This window comes from Rhineura floridana, chromosome 1, assembly GCF_030035675.1.
Source record: "Rhineura floridana isolate rRhiFlo1 chromosome 1, rRhiFlo1.hap2, whole genome shotgun sequence".
Lineage (NCBI taxonomy): Eukaryota > Metazoa > Chordata > Lepidosauria > Squamata > Rhineuridae > Rhineura > Rhineura floridana.
Window position 1 is genome coordinate 273,394,487 of NC_084480.1, and position 20,641 is coordinate 273,415,127.

The 20,641-nt window shown below is 37.5% G+C and overlaps 1 protein-coding gene across 9 annotated transcripts in view; it reads left to right on the plus strand.

Annotated features, from left to right (window-relative positions):
- ZFHX4 (zinc finger homeobox 4) overlaps positions 1-20,641 on the plus strand; it is a 339,659-nt gene that overhangs the window by 303,477 nt on the left and 15,541 nt on the right. For 7 of the 9 annotated variants that reach the window (XM_061601621.1, XM_061601612.1, XM_061601667.1 and 4 more), the window contains 4 exons: positions 8,626-8,762; positions 9,560-9,760; positions 11,016-11,133; positions 14,411-19,798. In XM_061601621.1, coding sequence (XP_061457605.1) covers positions 8,626-8,762; positions 9,560-9,760; positions 11,016-11,133; positions 14,411-19,798 — 5,844 coding nt within the window. The remainder of the gene's footprint in view (positions 1-8,625; positions 8,763-9,559; positions 9,761-11,015; positions 11,134-14,410; positions 19,799-20,641) is intronic. The other 2 variants (XM_061601648.1, XM_061601674.1) reach the window with 1 other exon arrangement.

The window sequence follows — 20,641 nt, forward strand, 5'->3', positions numbered from 1 at the left end:
ATGCTGGAGCGTTTGCTGTTGTATAAGATAGGGGTAGCTGTGCAAAAATACACCTGTAAAAATAGATGCTAAAGGTGAACAATTCTCTGTTGCTTTTAGAGCAATCTTGGAAAATAGTTCATATTTCAAATTCTCAGTCTCAGCTTTTGAATTCTTTGATAGAATTATCTAAATTCTGAATATCAACAGTTCATTTCATGGGTTTAATTCTCAACTCAGCTGACAACTATGCGTAATAACTGCATAACTCCTGGTGTATAAATAAACGTTAATTTGGGCTTTCTTCTCTTGAATTAAGTGTGGAAAGTCTTGCCAAAGAAGTCCCAGGAAAACCAGTAAGTTAATCACTGCCTTAACAAGTTAGACTGAAAAATGCTATTACCCCTCTTTAGCACCAAATCTATTAGAAAATGAAGGATTAACATGTTTAGTGCCCAAACAATTCTGTAAATTGTTGTTCCGCATTGCCTTCCTTATCTCAGACTGAGGCTTTCAAAAAGAGACTTGGCAATAAGCAAGCTATGTTTGATGAATATTCATTCAGAAGGCAAGAACCTCCTAATATTCATTCAGAAGGCAAGAACCTCCTAATGCCTTATGTATATTGTCATTTAAATCTAGTGCCAATTTAGATTAATTATAATCCAAATTACAACTCAGCACAGTGTAAGAATTAATATGGAATTTATCCAGATTAATACATTTGCTTTGAAAATGTAATATGTTTCTGACATGGCTAAGGGGAATGCTGATAATAAGGTAGTAAACACAAGGAGCAATGGAAATTCACCTTCATTATTGCAACAAAAATTATCCTTTAATTCTATTCTAATTAGAAGTAACCTTGTACTACCTTTTATAATCTTAGAATTATTTTGCATTTGACTAATATTATCTATGTGAAGTCCTAAATTATATAGTTTTTAAATCAAATCCACTTATAAATGACTCAGTACTTATATATATATATTAGTACTTTATTTTACTTGTGCACACTTTATTTGATTTCCTCACTTATTAACACAAACCTTTACATAGCTTTTTTTCTTACTTTAACATTTGAAAATTATGACGTATGCGGTCCGTCATGGTTCCCTCAACTTGACTTTTTTATTTTTACAGGACACTCTTATACACATTTACTCAAAGGTTCAACAGTATTCAGTAGAACATACCCGCTACTAGGCATGCATAGGACTGCAGCCTTAAATGTTTATTTATAATTAACTAATAGGCAAAAAAAACCCTTGTGGTTTAAGAATGTACCTATAGCCATAGTACCTATAAACTTTAAAAGTTTAAAAAATGCCTGGATGATTTTTAATTAATTCACTAATAGGCAAAAAACCTTGCTGTTTAAGAACATACCTATAGCCAACAGATATTTCTATCAAACTTTAAAAAGCAGGAAAATTGAGGAGCTATAATGAATGCACCAGGGCAGCAGGAGAACTGATCTCTCTGAGATATTGTACTGCCCTACAAATTTGTAAAAATGCAAGCACAGTTTGGGTTGGTCTTTCACAGTCTAATCCACTTCCTATGTAGATTGGAATAATTTGGTAACATGTGCCTCTGAGCATATGGTGTGCGGTAACAACACCTGCATCTCCAAAGATGGAGAATTACATTTTTGTATGTTTGTTGATGTTCTTCTTACTTTTCTTCTTTCCTGTGTTACTGCTGTTTCTACAGAGAATCTAACTTAGAAAATTATATTTCTCTCATTATTCATCCTAGAAACCCATGTCAAATTGATTTTTATTAATTTCAAAGCCTTTTCATTGGTCAATGTCATATTATGGTGAAGACAGCCTTTTTTGTTTCAAACTGGAGGTTATGTTCTATTTCTGTTTTGGATGCATTAACAGTTGAATCTGAAACTGCAGTTTGATGTAAAATCAGGCTGATTACAATACGTTGCTACTTAACAAATTTAGCATTGAACTCAATGGGCCTTGGCTGGGCATGCTCAGTAAGAACCAACTGTCAGTTTCTAAAATCTAGGCTGGGGTTGCCTAATCGGGGCCACACCCACACCAGAGAGTATCTCAGAGAGGAGGTCAGGTCTCCTGCTCCCTTGGTGCATTCGCTATAGCTGCCCAATTTCCCTGCTTTTTACAGTTTGATAGGAATATCTGTTGGCTATAGGTATGTTCTTAAGCCACAAGGTTTTTTTCCTATTAGTGAATTAATTAAAAATCAGCCAGGCATTTTTTAAACTTTTAAACTGCAGAAGATGAAGGTCAGAGTATGGGCAAGGCCAGTAATAGTATTACAGGCACTCCGTGAACATGGCTGATTTTTAATTAATTTCAGCAAATTATGAGAACACTGACAGAAAAAAGTCCAAGAGGGGACTGGATTTCCCCTCCCCCTCTTGTTTTACACTTCGAACTCTCAATTCTTTCTGGCTGTTTTGTGTATCGCGATTTAAACTTAGAGGGTTGTTAAGCGAGCGTTTCCGAGTGCAGGACTATACATTTTTTATGGTTTTGTTTTGAAATGAGCTTATGGGAAGCATCAGAATGGCATGGGGGATATTTTCAATTTAACATTGTGGAATGTGAAAAATTCATGCTTGCTCTTGTGGCTGTATAATTAAGTCCTACTTTGGACTTAAATGGATTACTTTTATTATTATTTGTGCAAAAACTGAGAAAAGTTTGATAATTAGCCAAATTAGACATGGAATGAGAAATAATTTTCACAGAAAAAGGGGTAACAGGCATGGTAATACATTAGCACTGTGTTCAGTATAAGGCCCACTTCCTATATTATATCTTCATGTGGGTATCCACCATGCAATGGGGTAAAATATTCTGGTTACCTCTTAAATCAGTCCATAACATGGAATTTTCTCATGGCAGTGCTGCACAATATTGGCAACATTTGATGTTCAAATAACATTCTCCACAACTTGCATTGAGTCATGTTGACAGCATTCTCACATAACTCTAAGCCAAAATTCTTGTCTTAATACACAAGTGTCTTGCACCTGAAGACAGTCCCTTTCCTGATGCTTTGTTGCCCCCTTCACATAAGTGGCACAACAAGCCAGGATTAAGCAGTGTCTTCCCATTTTGTGTGAACCCAGAAACGATGGTTACTGGCTTCAAAACAAGCCAGATTGTTAAGCCAACTTTGAACCATAGCTTCATATCCTGGCTTGCTTTGAAGCCATAACTATAGTTTCTGTGATCATATGTAACAAAAAACTATAGTTAAGTGCTGAATCCTGACTTGTTTCATCACTCTCGTAAAGGGTGGAGCAAAGCACCAGGAAAGAAGATGCAAGCACCCGAATGACATATTTGTGCAAGAATACTTGGCTTAAAGTTTCATGGGAACATATTCATAGTAAGTAGAATACTAACATTATGCCCCACAATATGAAACATGGTCACATGGAGGCAGTTTGGGTAGCTTCTATATGGGGAACATGATGTGTAAAGCAGACATAAGTGTTTCAAACAGTTTCATTAATAATTGGCATCTACGGCAAATAGCTACCAGCAATTTTCCGTCTACGATGTACAATGATATAGGTAAAATGTTCTCTATAGAAAAGCCATGATTTAGACTTTTCCAAATCTCCCTTTAAATAATGCATTGTCAGTTCTATTGCAAATGTCACATAAATCAGACTGTGACTGTCTGTCACCTGGATGAAATTCTGGAAATTTAATTTGCACAGCTCAATTCTCAGACAATTGAAATACTAATACAAAAATTTTTTTGCAGCACTAAGTAGTTGTAACAAATTTGGGATGTGGGCAAAAGGTTGCCATGGCAAAGTATCATTTTCATGGCACAAGTCCTGGTACCTCTCATTGGCGAACTTAAGTACCGATCTAAATTATCTTGCAGCTAAACTATTTTGCTTATAAGTGATGGTCATTTATCTTAATTCAGATTCTTTAGTGTGACCTACCTGTGCAGTACTAGGAAAGCTTATCTTGTTTCTCTTAGATTCTCGTACTATTAAAAAAACCAAGTTTTTTTATTACTGATACACTTGTCAAAAATGAAAATAAAGATTGGTTTCCTGATGCATGTATTATGATGAAACATACATTGATGGGCCATAAACAACTGGAACTTCCCTGTAGAAATAAATACTTGTAAGCTCTTGAGATTTAGCTATCTTGAAGAAATCAAACTATGGTTCAAAAATGGTATGGATGAAGATCAACCCTAAAATTAGTCTTTTATATCCCAGTGTGGTAGAGTTAGTAGGTATATTCTTTGGTATATTCCTGTTTATAAAATATTGATATCTCTTTTATGAGTAAAGGATATAGAAATGGACATGGTGTTTCTGTTGAGATAAATATAAGATTTCAGAATTTACAAGACAATGGAGAATTAGAACATAGTATTCAAATACTAACTATAATATTTTATGTTCATATATCTGCATTTTAATCATTTACCAAGCCCTTGTTCAAAAACATGAACTGATATATTTCAATGTGGTATTAAAGTAAAGCAGCAACACTGTAGTATTAATCACCCAGTTGTGTATCCTCCTACAGATATGAGGAATGTCAGATACAGGAATTATCATTAATATTGTGTGATGGTTCAAGGGCATTGAAACTCTGAATGTGAAAGATGTTTCAATTTTGTAAATATCAATAATTTTGAGAATACAAAATGAAGTATTTTGGTTTTGATTGGCATGAGAGGAGAGTTTAGTGGTGATAAATTTCCAAAAAAATCATCTCTTCAGGTATGAAGCTCCTTCTGAGAGGAAGGGTGGGATATAAATTTAATAAAGAAATAAATAAGTGATTTCAGTGACCAATGAAATGTTATCAGGACTGTCCTTTGATGCAAATCATAGATCTGATTAACACCATTGCTCTTTTTTTAAGGGGTGAATTGACATCAAAGCTATTTATTGAAATGCAGTATATTTAGGCAACTATAAAAGATTTCTGAAAGGTTTTTTGTGTGTATGTATGTAGAATTCTTCTACTCTCTTTAAGGCATTTTGCAACCAAACCAGAAATTCTGGCAAAATTCTCTGAAAAAGTCAGTGAAATGTGGTATGCAGCAACTCTGTGTTGTCACTCTTTGACCTGTATAGACTACAAGGTCCACATTGATGCTGTCACAGCCCATATTCATACAGACAAGCATGTTTGATTTGCAACAATATTATGCATTGAATGTCCCCAGTAGTAACAATGGAAAAGGTGTCAACTATCAGACTACATCTAAATACTTTTTAATGGATACCTTAACCTCGCTGTTCCTATCCTAATATTATGTTAAGGTTTACTAAGGAAGAAATTAGGGACTATCTCCATCCTTCTTGTGTATGAGCCAGTCCGCATTTATGTATATCAATCCAGCCTCATGTTCCAACCCTACAACTTCTTTTCCTCTACAACTTTAGATTTTAAAAATCCTAACAGCTATCATCGGTAATAAACCTACAATTTTGGTAAGGTTTTTAAGTGTGTAGTGGCATCTCAGCTCTAGGTTGAAATTTAGATCCTTTCCAGTCTGGTTTAAAGCCTGATTTTGGAACAGAAACTCCTTTGGTTGACTTGGTGATTGCCCTTGATTGCTGGTTTAGGAATGAATAGAGTGAACAAACTGAAATGAATTCAGAATAAGACAGACTTAATTCGATTCCGCTTAGGTCCATGATAGTTGTGTTAATCCCACTCAGTGTGGGGCTGCCCTTAATAACAGTACAGAAAATTTAGTTGGTACTGCCAGGCTGTTGTATGGGATTAGAAGATCAGAGCATATAGATAAATTTTACTTCATCTATATTGATTGCCTGTTTCTGAACTTGATGTTGAGTGCTTAAATGTAGTATTAAATGGGTTACAGCCACATTGCCTGAAACTGTCTGCTCCCATATGAAGGGCTGTAGCTCTGTGGTAAATCATATACTTTGTATGCAAAAGATCCCAAGTTCAATCCCTGGCATCTGCAGGTAATGCATAGGTGAGGTCAGGGAGGGGGTATGAAAAGAAAGAGGATCTACCTTCCTGGTGAAAATTAGCTGAGCTCCAACTTTGTCCATCTTTAATTGGTTTTTGTTTCAGTCAGCTTTTAATGTGTGATCTCCTATTTCCTGGAATTTTTAGTTTGCTGCTGTTGTCTTTTAAATGTTTTAATTTCTATTTTAACTGTGTATATGATATTTATTGTTTTTAATTCTTTATTCTGTGCTGATATATTTTTATTTTAGCGTAATCTGCTTTTATTGTGTTGACAGAAAAGTGGTATATAAATAATAAAGTAAATTAAAACTGAACATATCACCTTCCTTCTCCTTGAAGCTTTGGAAAAGATAACAAGAAATGTGTAGTGTGGCTGTTGCCATTTTTCACATTTTGCTGTGGGCTGTGACATGACAGGCCTCAAACATACACAGAATCAAAAACAAAACACTTCAAGAATTACCATTGCTACTCATGGAATATACAGGGGAGGGTCAATTATCTTCAAAGACAATATGAGGCATCAGCAACACACCAAACAGACCAACATCATAGAAGTTTACAAATAGGTATAATGAACCAGACCTGCCTTGCCTCTGCACCTGCACTGACTTTTTGCAGAAGGGTAGGGACAAAGTTTACATGATTCCCATGACAGTTTGTCAAAAAGTGTGGGAGTATACCTAATGATGTATACATTTACATGCCCTCCCTCCAGTAAACACCTGGTGTGGTGGTCCAGTGCATGGGACTGATTGTACCCATATTTCTATGAAACTTTTTGACTCTTCGTTTGTTTCTCCTTTCTTTTTAAAAACATGTTAGTTAAAATTTAACCCTGTTGAATTATGGAAAATGGAGGATGTGTGAATCGGGAATAAGCTATGATGACTCTGTGTTTAAAGCAATCTTTCAAAAAGGAAAATACTTAATATTTTGTTAATCTAGATTAAGATTGGAATGCACATAGCATGAATAATGTTTTTGGTCTAAAATGATTATTAATATCCAAGCCCCTTAAAATCCTAAGCACTTTACACAATAAAAAAAATCAAGGCAAGGCCTTGTCTATTTGCATACAACCTATTTTATTCATGTTGATCCTTCAGTCATTCCATTAAAAATGTGCCATAATACACTTTTACCATTAATTCTACCATGTTTCTTCTCAAATTTAACAATAGGAATGAAAAAAAAATTGCAGTATATACAGGAGTTATTTTTATTGCATATATCATAAAGCGTATTTGTATATTTTTAAAGTACCTACACAAAAAGGTTTTTGGCTTTTTCACAATGTCTTGTTATAATTACAAAGTTTTATATTTGTTTCAAATGATCTCTCATTTTTCAAAGGGAACTTTGTAAATATAAAATACATAATGCTATATATTTAAGAATAGCTGTTCTTCTCTTCTTCTCCTCATACTCCCACTTTCCTGATACTCTCTGCAAGTATTTTTGAAAGCTTTTTTCAGCAACAGTCTTAACCCTATTTTTCAATTAAAGCTACATTATTAGACAATGAGGTGCAGTTTGTTCATTTATATGAACTCTATGTGGATTTTAAAAATCAAGATAAATCTTCATGCACAACATATAGTCAGATTTCCCCTGGACAATATATTTATGTTGGGTCTGATAGCAATCAATGGTTTAGCTTCATTGCATTTCAAGATGTATTTGCACCCAGTTGTCCAGTGATAGTGTCCTCACCCTGGAAATAATTTAGTTGCAAATTGACTGGAAGATGGTGAAAATTGAAAGTTAAAATTAGAAATACTCATAATAAACAGCAGAAAAAAGGTCAGATGATGCCACGCTATGATGAGATTGGAATGGTTGGTAAATGAGGTTTTGTGTTTGTCATGAGATATATGTGACATGCTTACCCAATGCTGTTGTAATATCCAGCCTAGCAGAAGAGATTATCTGGGAAATTGACACTAGGAAGAATTTTCCTATGGACTGGGAAATTAGAATTGCATTCTTTTATTTGATGTGTGGAATCCTGGCCATGTTATGCAGCTAGTTCAGGCTGAATATTAAATATATAATAGAATATGTACTGTTAAAATTATTTATAGAAAGTAATACTATTATTGTTTCATTTTAACATCATCCGGTAAACATTCAGTGCAACAAAACATGACTAATCTTGGTGTACAATGAAAATCCTTTTTTTAAAATAACATTTACTAAATTTGCTATCAGATATGGTAACTATGGAGGTAACTATATGAATAACATAATAATGGTGCTCCTTAGATATTTAGAGGAGGAAAGAATAATTAAATTTGCAAATTAAATATTTCAGAGAACAAAGAAATGAAGATGAAAGTTGTTTCGCTTAGTGATATAAAATTTCAGACTCAGATGCTAGAGTGAGCTAGTTATTGATTATTCTTTAGAGCAACATAAGGTTATCTAAACAAGAGAGAAGAGTACATTTTAATGTATTTATAGAGTCTGCTCTGCTTCGAAGATCAGTGTGCTGTCACCCTTGTACCTGTTCAGTTTCAAAAATAGTTTTACTTTAATTTGTAACCCTGCAATATTTAAAACTGCAATGAGAGACCCTAAGGGGTTGCGGTCAGAGTAAGCCCAGTAACACTGTTAGCTATTTATAATGTATTTTTACATGTTGTCTTGGAAGCAGGAATAAACACACCAGAGAAGGAACCAAAATTAATTATTGCAGCAGGGGAACAACCACTACTTCCAGCTAAAGAAGAAGATGGCGCATCCAAAAAGCCCAAACTTTCTGAGGAAAATAAGTTTGGTCACGAACAGGTAAAGTGTATTGTTAGATCTTTGTTGTCTTGTGGCACTGTTTTTCTTATGTCATAAATATTTTAGAGATGAATCCCTGTGTCATGCTAATTCACCATGTGCTGTGTTATCCCTGCCAACATATGCCAGCTATAAAACTTTTTTCCTTCTAGTTCCTCCTCCTGACCTCGTCAATGTCGCAAAAAGATAAAAGGGCCCAAATTTATTATAAGAACCAAACCCTTATGTCAGAACTAATTAGCAGAGCACTATATACGGATGCTGGGATGTTTAGTGAACAAATGGACAACAGATTTACAGAAAAAAATTAAAATCCTGAAAATGCATGAAACTTTCTTCAGCTAACATTATCGGATATTTTAACCCATAGTGTTCCTGGGGTGCTTAATTTTTTTCCAGATGATTCCTGCCTGGTAACAATATATATCATCATATAAAATAACAGATCATCTGAGTAAATATAAAAATGTAGTGCCTAAAGAAGGAGTTTACTTAAGTGGTATCCAATTTTTTTTTGCTGCCAAAAGTAAAATTCTGTGATTGGGTATGTCTCCTTTCTTCTAAACATGCACTTATTTTTATAGCAGTGGCCTTCCCATATCAGTTGTGAGTCTGGGAGTTAATGGAGGGCAAAGGAATTAATGGAAGATACTGTAATCTTGGAAAGGTGGTAGGCAGTAGCAGGGGAAGCATCATCCAGTTCTGTTCTTGAAAAGATACTACAGTGACAGATCATTTACTCAGGGCATTAAACAAGCATTGCCTAATAGGTTGAATTTCTGTTGGATGTTTTTCAGTTTTACCAGTGCCCTTATTGTAACTACAATAGCAGGGACCCAAATCGTATCCAGATGCACGTCCTGTCACAGCATTCTATGCAGCCTGTTATCTGCTGTCCTCTCTGCCAAGATGTCCTGAGCAACAAAATGCATCTCCAGCTGCATTTGACCCATTTGCACAGTGTGTCACCTGACTGTGTGGAGAAACTGCTTATGACAGTAAGTGTTTAAAATGCTGATGCACATTTGACAAGTACATGGACTGTCAATGATGCTGAATATATTATGGCATTATAGATAGAACTGGACTCTTGAGATTTCTTTGTAGTTCTGCCAATAGCTTAGTACATCCTTTTGGCCTATTCACTTAACCCTAATTTTCCAAGACACAAGAATCTGAAACTCTCATTAAAAACAACCTTTCAAGATCAAGGCACTCACCCTCACCCCTGTGCCTCATATCCTAAACCAGATCTACTGCTATCTTTTCCCATAGGGGAATATTTAGTTTTAATTCACTGTAAATAGTGTTCTAAATGCACCAGTTACAGTTTGTTAGTAATTTTATGAAAAGCAGTAAATTGTGCAGAAACACACAAAAATACCAGAATGTTTTTATTTTTTCCAGGATTATATAATAAGCCAAAATCACAACCTGGTGTTTTATTTTATTTTTCTTAGATGCCTTGAGTATCTTGATAGGAAAAAAGGGGTATAAATATGAGATATTATTTTAAATTTATATATAGTTTATGTATAGTTATATGGTGGTAGGAGAGTTAAGGAAATTACATAGTGAGGCTAAAAGCATTTTAGGGCTGCAGCTTTATGTAATGTGATTGTAAAACCTTTATTGGCTAGTATGTACAATCACATTATCTTCCTGATTCTTTCCTGTGTTAAGTATGACTACACATGAGAAAAATATCACAAGTGAAACTCAAATGTGTTGTGAAGTATCATGCAAAAACACCCTTAGCATTATAGGTCTGAAGTGTACTGGAAGATCATCAATAGTCTACTGATATAAAGCTGTAAGTGGAAAGCAGGAATATCATATCAGGGGTACATACCTAATTATAATCAGTAGAAGTTGTCATCTGATTTGAAAATGAAAAAGTCCGTTCTAGTTTCAAGATATGTCCATTATACCAATTTATTCATATATGAGAGATTTGTATAAACTGGTTTTTACTGAAGCCCCCAGAAGTGTTTTATTGCCTTATCTCACTAGTTGCTTAAAATGCACTTATGAAATGTAAAAAAGAAAGTGAGTGGTTCAGTAGCTCTCCTTATCTCTCTTACTAGGGACATTTGGTTAGTGATCTTGCAACCACACCATTTTCACAGCTACATCTGTGAGCTTAATTCCGAGATTAATCAAACTGTTGGTTGTTTCAGTTGGCCATATGTGATGATGTGATAAGCAGTGCAATTCTCTTGGTGAGTGCAGTAACATATCTGTTTTTTTAAGGTTCCTGTACCAGATGTGATGATGCCTAATAGTATGCTACTGCCAGCAGCTGCTTCAGAGAAATCTGACTGTGATGCTTCTGCAAGTCCAACAGCAGAAGGATCTTTGAAATATTCAGGTATTACAACAAAAAGCTGGGACTGCAGAGCCCCCGCATTGTAGTCTTTTGCTGAAAATACTTCTTTAGTTTTGGGGTGTGTTAGCTCTATTGACCAAAGAAAAAATAATGCAGTCAGGCTTGATATTCTTCACACAGAGCTTCATGAATATAGCACTTTGCATATATGTTTCTATTAACAGACTCAACATCTTAAAATTTTCAGGCTGCATCTGCCCACCCAATCTTTGCACCTTGTCCATACAGCTATGCATTGTGTGATATGACTCACTTGGTGCTAGGGATGGAAGGATCTGTCAGTTTCAGTTCTTTCACTTTTTCATTCTTCTAACCTTAAATTTAGTTCTCAGTGCTGCAGCAATCTGTTAAAGGTTTTCTTTAAAATCATTGTGGAACTTCTGCAGCATTTTAGTGCAAATTTTCCTGACAAACATGTTTGAATTCAGTTTTTACTTATGTACACATTTTTGCAAGCAATACAGTAGGGCCCCACTCATACGGCGGGTTACATTCCGGACCCCCGCCTAAAAGGGAAAACTGCTGAAAAGCGGAACTCATTGAATAGAATGGTGTGTGACGCCCGAAAACCTCCATAAAAGCGGAACAAGCACTGTGTGAGTGGGGCTTTAGTCTAATTGTGTCTAATTGAGACCGCTGCATTAGTGAAGCGCAGTAAAGCGGGGCCCTACTGTTTAATGCATGTTGTATACTCTTTCCACTATTTTATGCACATTTTCCTCTAATATAATGCATTTTTGTAAACATTGATTGGAGGACTGCATCGCAGAATTTGGATAAGTGTAAATTTTGAAGGATGGATGTGTTTCAGTACTCATATGGTTTCAGAAAAATGCAGTTTTGATAGATACAGCTTTAAATACAAACTGAATCAAATTTTGCACCTATCCCTACTTGGTGCTGGTCATCTTGGCAGGGGGGGAGCTTGGTAATTTCAGATCTCTACCTCAATGATATAGCTACTGAATTAGCGGGTCCAGAATTTTTTCCCCCTTCTCTTGGGAATAGGAAAGTATCGATGTTGCTGTATGCGGACGATATGGTCCTATTATCCATTACCCATAAGGGCTTAAGGAGATTACTGGTGAGCCTTAATGCCTATTGCATTAAAGAAAAACTCCAGATCAACTACTCCAAAACTAAAGTTATGGTGTTCGGGAGAAGGCACTGTAATTATAAATGGTCAATTGGAGGACATCCAATTGATCAATGCCGCATTTTTAAGTATTTGGGCATTTATTTCCATGATAATCTTTCTTGGAAAAAGCATATCGACTTTATTAAAGCTGCTGATTTAAGAACCTGTGGAGCTATTCTGAATTTCTACAGGACAGCAGGTGGCAAGCTTTTTGCCCCTGCTCTGAAGATTTTTCAGACCAAAGTCCTAGCACAGATTTTATTCGGAGCTGCAGTCTGGGGCTGGGAGGTCTCTCTTCTTTCCAGCCTAGAGATTATCCAAAACAGTTTTCTGAAGAACCTTCTGCGGCTACTCGCTGGAACCCCTGCTGCACTACTTCGTGCAGAGTCTGGCTTACCCTTGATCAGAGCTCATGCACTGCGCCTTCCTTATCTTCTGGGGATCTATAAAAATACCCCAGTTAAGATAATATTGAAAGCCTGTTATGAATCGGTTTCTTTGGATAAGTTCTGGTCAGACAGACTATCCAATCTCTATTATATCTATCATATTCCGGTTCAAGCTCCAAATTTTCTTTCTAACAGAGCTAGGTTGCGTGAGGCAATCTTCGGTCACTGTTGCTGGATGGATAGATTAGCAATTATCAACTCTAAATTTTCCAAGTGGTACGGAGTATTTAAACAAGATCATTTGCAAGCAAGCTCTCTGGCCTATCCTATCTCAATAAATCTAAGGCAAGCTTTTACTGCACTTAGATTTCAGACGATGCCAAATGCTGTCCTTTTGGGACACTATAACCAGGTCCCACGGTGCCAGCAATTATGTATCTGTGGTTCCAAGGTGGTTGAAGATCTGCCCCATTATTTGCTGGAGTGCCCTTTGTATTCCCACCCCCAGATCAAATTTTTGAGTGGTCTGTTGACACGACAAGGACCTCCCCGGGATCCCCATTTTATTTTGTTCCTTTTATCAGACAAAGATGCTATGGTAACATATAGAGTTGCTCATTTTGCTCTGGCTGCACAAAAGCTCCGGGCGAAGCACATTGGAGACCAGACGTGTATTAGCCTGATAGAGTAGGTGAGTAATCTTCTGGCATTTGCTCAAGAGTAAACGTTACGTACCCTGCTTCTTGGTTGGTTTTCCTTGAGGGACCCTGACAAAACCATTGGGACTGTATTAACTGTACTTTTTCTATATATTTTACCTCGGAATTTTAAACATGTGTTTTGGTACTGAACTCGTACTGTTGCGACGGCCTATGGCTATGCAATAAAGCTTCTGTCTGTCTGGTAATTTCAGATATTTGGCATAAAGCAGAGTAATGGACAGAGTTCTAATTCAATTCTAGAGTTCATGCTTTGCATGAATGTGTTCCCAGGTTTTCACCCTCTGAAATTAACAGAAGTATAGATCAGTTATTTCCCTTGTGTATCAGGGAAAGAGCTCTATCCTGTGTTTAGAGAATATATCTAACAATTTATTTGGAAATGGAAATGGGCTGCCTTCAAGTTGATCCCAATTTATGACGACCCTATGAATAGGGTTTTCATGATAAGCGGTATTCAGAGGTGGTTTACCATTGCCTTCCTCTGAGACTGAGAGGCAGTGACTGGCCCAAGGTCACCCAGTGAGCTTCATGGCTGTGTGGCTATTCCAACCCTGGTCTCCCAGGTCATAGTCCAACCCTCTAACCCAACATTAAGAGCATTGGAGGTAGATTATTTATTGGTCTGATTCAATTCTAGATGGGTTGTTATGCCCAAAATTCAAGCTACAAATATTTCTTTTCAAAACAGCTGCAGCCAGTCATTCCACAAAGCTCTCTCTACTTCTTTGGGAATGTTGGGCGTATCCTTATTCAATAATAAAGAGTCTTGTGGTACTTTTGTATACCAGAGTCCACTTCGTCAGATGCATTGGATGAAGTAAACTCTGGTTTATGAAAGCTTATGCCATAATAAATTAGACAGCCTTTAAAGTACTACAAGACATTTTGTTGGTTTTGCTGCAACATACTGGCTACCTCTCTGGAAGTTTCTTCATTTAATATACATTATGTATTCAAATACTACAGGGGCTAAATATAATTTCTTCCCTCCTTTCTCTTTTTTTAACCAGGTGAAAGTCCTTCAGATGAGAAGAATACCCCTGGACTTGAAGAATCCAAAACTGGAATGGAAATTAAAACAGAGGAACAGAAGCCACTCAAAGAATCTACTGAAGTGCCAGATTGGAACAAAAACAGCAGTAAGGATATAAAGATAATTGAATCACTGCCTGATCAGTTGAGCGAGCAGCAGAAGAGACAGCAGCTTTCTGTTTCCGATCGCCATGTCTATAAATATCGTTGTAACCATTGTAGCTTGGCTTTTAAGACTATGCAGAAGCTTCAAATACATTCCCAGTATCATGCTATTCGGGCTGCTACTATGTGTAGCCTTTGCCAACGTAGCTTCCGTACATTCCAGGCTTTAAAAAAACATTTGGAAGCAGGCCACCCAGAACTCAGTGAAGCTGAAATTCAGCAGTTGTGTGCATCTTTACCTGTAAATGGTGAACTCTGGGCAGAAAGTGAAAGTATGGCACAAGATGAACATGCACTAGAACAGGATATAGAAAGAGAATATGAGATGGACCAGGAAGGTAAAGCAAGTCCTGTAGGAAGTGATAGTAGCTCCATTCCAGATGAAATGGGCTCAGAACCAAAGCGGACTTTACCTTTTAGAAAAGGGCCAAATTTTACTATGGAAAAATTTCTAGATCCTTCTCGCCCATATAAATGTACAGTGTGCAAAGAATCTTTCACTCAAAAGAACATTCTTTTGGTTCATTATAATTCAGTGTCTCATTTACATAAACTTAAAAAGGTATTGCAAGAAGCATCCAGTCCTGTCCCTCAAGAAGCTAACAGCAGCACTGACAACAAACCCTACAAATGCAGCATTTGTAATGTTTCTTATAGCCAAAGTTCTACACTGGAAATCCATATGAGATCTGTGCTTCATCAAACTAAGGCAAGGGCTGCAAAATTAGAACCAAGTAGTAATGCAATGAGTGGAAATAGCATAGCAGGAAATGTTAACAGCCCCAGCCAAGGGATGGTAGATGCTACAATCTTACCAGCAGTTAACAGCAAGGAAACCCATATAGATGCCAAAGAATTAAATAAAAAGCAAGCTTCTGAATTAGTTTCTGCTCAACCTGCACATCATCCTCCCCAGTCACCAGCACAACTGCAAATGCAACTCCAGCATGAATTGCAACAGCAAGCAGCTTTCTTTCAACCCCAGTTCCTAAATCCAGCATTTTTGCCACATTTTCCTATGACACCAGAGGCACTGTTGCAATTTCAACAGCCACAGTTTCTTTTTCCATTCTATATTCCTGGGACAGAGTTCAGTTTGAGTCCTGATCTGGGTTTGCCTGGTTCTACTGCATTTGGTATGCCTGGCATGGCAGGTATGGCAGGCTCACTGCTAGAAGACCTAAAACAGCAGATGCAAACTCAACATCATGTTGGTCAAACTCAACTACAGATACTACAGCAGCAAGCACAACAGTATCAAGCTATACCACCTCAAATTCCATCACAAAAGCAACAGCAGCAGCAAACTAATAAGGTGGTGAAAATAGAGCAAAATAGTATAGTAAGCACAGAGTGCCAGATGATGGATACATCACCATTTAAGGAATCAGAAGAGATTTCAGACAAACAAGAAAAACCAAAGCAAGAATTCACAATTGATAGTGAAGGACTGAAAGAAAACAAAGACATGAAGAAGCAGAAGTCCTTAGAACCAACCATCCCACCACCCAGAATTGCTTCTGGAGCACGAGGAAATGCAGCCAAGGCATTGTTGGAAAACTTCGGCTTTGAGCTGGTTATTCAGTACAATGAGAACAGACAGAAGGTACAGAAAAAAACCAAAACTGGTGATTGTGAAAATACGGACAAATTGGAATGTGCGGCATGTAGTAAATTATTTTCCAACATTCTTATATTAAAGAGCCATCAAGAACATGTTCATGGCCAGTTCTTTCCATATGGTGCATTAGAAAAGTTTGCCCGTCAATACAGAGAGGCTTATGACAAACTTTATCCTATTTCACCATCTTCTCCAGAACCACCACCTCCTCCTCCACCACCACCACCACCTCCTCCACCACCTCCACCTGTAACTTCTTCACAACCTTCATCCAGCTCTGGAAAAATTCAAAGCATGACTCCTGCTCCATTGCAGGCCCCACCACCAACACCACCACCACCGCCACCACCTCCTCCTCCTCCACCACCACCACCTTCTGCACCACCACCAGTGCAGCTACCAGTTTCATTAGATCTTCCACTTTTCCCTCCGATCATGATGCAGCCAGTGCAACACCCAGCATTGCCTCCTCAGCTTGCCCTCCAACTACCACCAATGGATGCTTTGTCTGCAGATCTTACTCAGCTTTGTCAGCAACAACTAGGATTAGATCCAAATTTCCTACGGCATTCTCAATTTAAGCGGCCACGTACAAGAATCACAGATGACCAATTAAAAATCTTGAGGGCATATTTTGATATTAATAATTCTCCAAGTGAAGAACAGATTCAAGAAATGGCTGAAAAATCTGGCCTTTCCCAAAAAGTTATCAAACACTGGTTTCGAAATACCCTATTTAAGGAGCGACAAAGAAACAAAGATTCCCCATATAATTTTAGCAACCCTCCCATAACGGTTTTGGAAGATATAAGAATTGAACCACAACCAAGTTCTTTAGAACATTACAAATCTGATTCAGCTTTCAGCAAGCGATCATCTAGAACTAGATTTACTGACTACCAGCTTAGAGTCTTGCAAGATTTTTTTGACACAAATGCTTATCCAAAAGATGATGAAATTGAACAACTTTCAACCGTACTTAACCTACCTACCCGAGTTATTGTTGTATGGTTCCAAAATGCACGACAGAAGGCTCGTAAAAGTTATGAAAATCAAGCTGAAACTAAAGATAACGAGAAGAGGGAGCTCACCAATGAGAGGTACATTCGGACTAGCAACATGCAATATCAGTGTAAAAAATGTAGCGTAGTTTTTCCTAGAATTTTTGACTTAATTACACACCAGAAAAAACTGTGTTATAAAGATGAAGATGATGATGCACAAGATGAAAGCCAAACAGAAGATTCAATGGATGCTACAGATCAAACACTTTACAAGAATTTCACACTTTCTGGTCCATCTGATTCATTAAAAAGTGTGGCTATAACAACAGCAAGCTCTGGTTCTGGTTCTAGTACTCCTTTAATGCCATCACCCAAACCTGAGCCCGAAAAAAACTCTCCTAAACCTGAGTCAGCAGAAAAGCCAAAGCAAAATGATACCATACCTAAGCAAGTGGAGACTTCCTCGCAAGCCAACAAATCAATGCAGTCTGCACCAACAACGTCTTCTGAACCACAGTCCTCAGCTTCTCAAACACAGCAACAGAAACAATCCCAAATAGGTGGCAGACCACCTTCTGCATCACAAACAACACCTGTTCCTTCAAGCCCTTTAACAATCCCAATGACCCCTCTTCAGAACAGTCTACCTCCTCAGTTGCTACAGTATCAATGTGACCAGTGTACAGTTGCCTTTCCTACTCTAGAACTTTGGCAAGAACACCAGCACATGCATTTCTTGGCAGCCCAAAATCAGTTCCTTCATTCGCAATTTTTAGAAAGGCCTATGGATATGCCCTATATGATATTCGATCCTAATAGCCCTCTAATGACTGGACAATTGCTGAATAGCTCTTTAGCTCAGATGGCACCACAAGTAAGCTCAGCTCATACAATTCACCACACTGCTTCAATTCCTGGCTCACTTAAACGAAAACTGGATGATAAGGAAGATAACAACTGTAGTGAAAAAGATGGGGGAAACAGTGGTGAGGACCAGCATCGGGATAAGCGATTGAGAACTACAATTACTCCAGAGCAATTGGAAATACTCTATGAAAAATACCTTTTAGATTCCAATCCTACCAGAAAAATGCTAGATCACATTGCACGTGAAGTGGGACTAAAAAAGAGAGTAGTACAAGTCTGGTTTCAGAATACAAGAGCTCGAGAAAGGAAAGGACAATTTCGTGCAGTAGGTCCAGCCCAGTCTCATAAAAGATGTCCTTTTTGCAGAGCACTGTTTAAAGCAAAGTCTGCTTTAGAAAGTCACATTCGCTCTCGGCACTGGAATGAAGGAAAACAAGCAGGTTATAGTTTGCCACCAAGTCCTTTGATAGCCAATGAAGATGGAGGAGAGAGCCCACAAAAATACATGTTTTTTGATTATCCATCATTATCCTTAACAAAGATTGATTTATCAAGTGAAAATGAATTAGCTTCTACTGTCTCAACTCCAGTTAGTAAAACTGCAGAAATGTCACCGAAGAATCTTTTAAGTCCTTCTTCCTTCAAAGCAGAATGCAGTGAAGACATAGAGAATCTGAACACTGTTCCTGTTGATGGTGGGTATGATCAGAATAAAGCTGACTTTGATGAGACTTCATCAATTAATACAGCAATCAGCGATGCCACAACAGGAGATGAAGGAAACAATGAAATGGAAAATATGACTGGTAGTTCAGGAGATGTGAAATCTACATCGTCTCCAAAAGAGCCAAAAAATATTCTGAATGACAATTTGCCAAAAAACACAAACATGCCTAATATGGAGAACAGCGATGACAAGTTTCTATTCTCCCTGTCTAGCCCGTCAATACATTTCAGTGACAAGGATGGTGAACATGATCAAAGTGTTTACATTACTGATGATCCTGATGATAATGCTGATCGCAGTGAAACATCAAGCATAGCTGATCCAAGTTCACCAAATCCCTTTGGAGCAAGCAACCCCTTTAAATCTAAAAACAGTGATCGGCCAGGTCACAAACGATTTCGGACACAAATGAGTAATCTACAACTTAAGGTCTTGAAGGCTTGCTTTAGCGACTATCGGACTCCAACCATGCAAGAATGTGAAATGCTAGGGAATGAAATTGGCCTGCCCAAGCGTGTGGTTCAGGTTTGGTTTCAAAATGCTCGAGCAAAAGAAAAGAAATTCAAAATTAACATAGGGAAGCCATTCATGATAAATCAGAATGCAACTGATGGTTCAAGACCAGAGTGTTCTTTATGTGGGGTGAAATATTCTGCACGTTTGTCCATAAGAGACCATATCTTTTCCAAACAACATATTACAAAAGTGCGAGAAGCTGTGGGAAGCCAGCTGGACCGGGAAAAAGACTACTTAGCTCCTACAACTGTTAGACAGCTGATGGCACAGCAAGAGTTGGACCGTATAAAGAAGGCTACAGACGTTCTAGGCTTAACAGTACAGCAGCCAGGCATGATGGAGAGCAGCTCGCTTCATGGTATCAGTTTGCCAGCAGCTTACCCAGGACTCCCTGGCCTTCCTCCAGTTCTTCTGCCTGGAATTAATGGTCCATCTTCCTTAACAGGATTTCCTCAAAGTTCAAACAGTAAGTAAAAAGGAAGAGGTGAAATTGTTGCTGTTGTGACAAAAAGAACTGATATGTTGGTTGCCAAAACATGTGTAGGTAGATACACTTCTGTCAGTTCTGTGGCTATGTATTAGAAAGTTTTCTAAGAAAAATGAAATGTAATATGTTATTCAAGCAAAACAATTATATATATATTTAAATAACGTAATTAACTATAGTGTTTATTGTTAGCACTTTTAGACACTCAGCAGATTATTTATCTAACAGAAAATACAAAATTGAAGTACTTCACAAACTATCCAGTGCAGAGCATTTGAATCAAAATCCACCTTTATCAAGTCATTGAATTATCAAGTTCAATGACCTGGGTATCTTTACAATTTAAAACATTTTCTGTGAACTTTAATCCCAATTTAAGATAGCTTACTGCATAAAATCAAGTTGGAAGACGATTTTTAGTAACTAAGGCTAAGGCCCAGTCAAGTGCAAATGTGATCCTGTACACTAATATTTTGTTTCCTCAGGTCAGGTTTGGTCTATCTAGCTAAGACTGTGATCCTAAAAAATAAGTCCCATTGAAATTAGTGAGACTTCTGAAAGACTTCTAAAGATTGAGCTGTAAGGTGGTATCTTGTAATTTGGACAATTAATGACTCTGGATTCAAATTCTGATCTACTGAGAAATACCTATACCCACTCACACTGAGGTGACAGACAGGCAGAACAATCCAAATGCTAAGGAGCCGGCGGGAGGACCTGGTGGAAACCCCCACAGGATCCACCTCCCACTCTGGAGCCCGCATCCGGTAAAAGCCGGCTCCATTGGGAGCCCTGTGCATGAGCCGGCAAGAAAGCACCGGC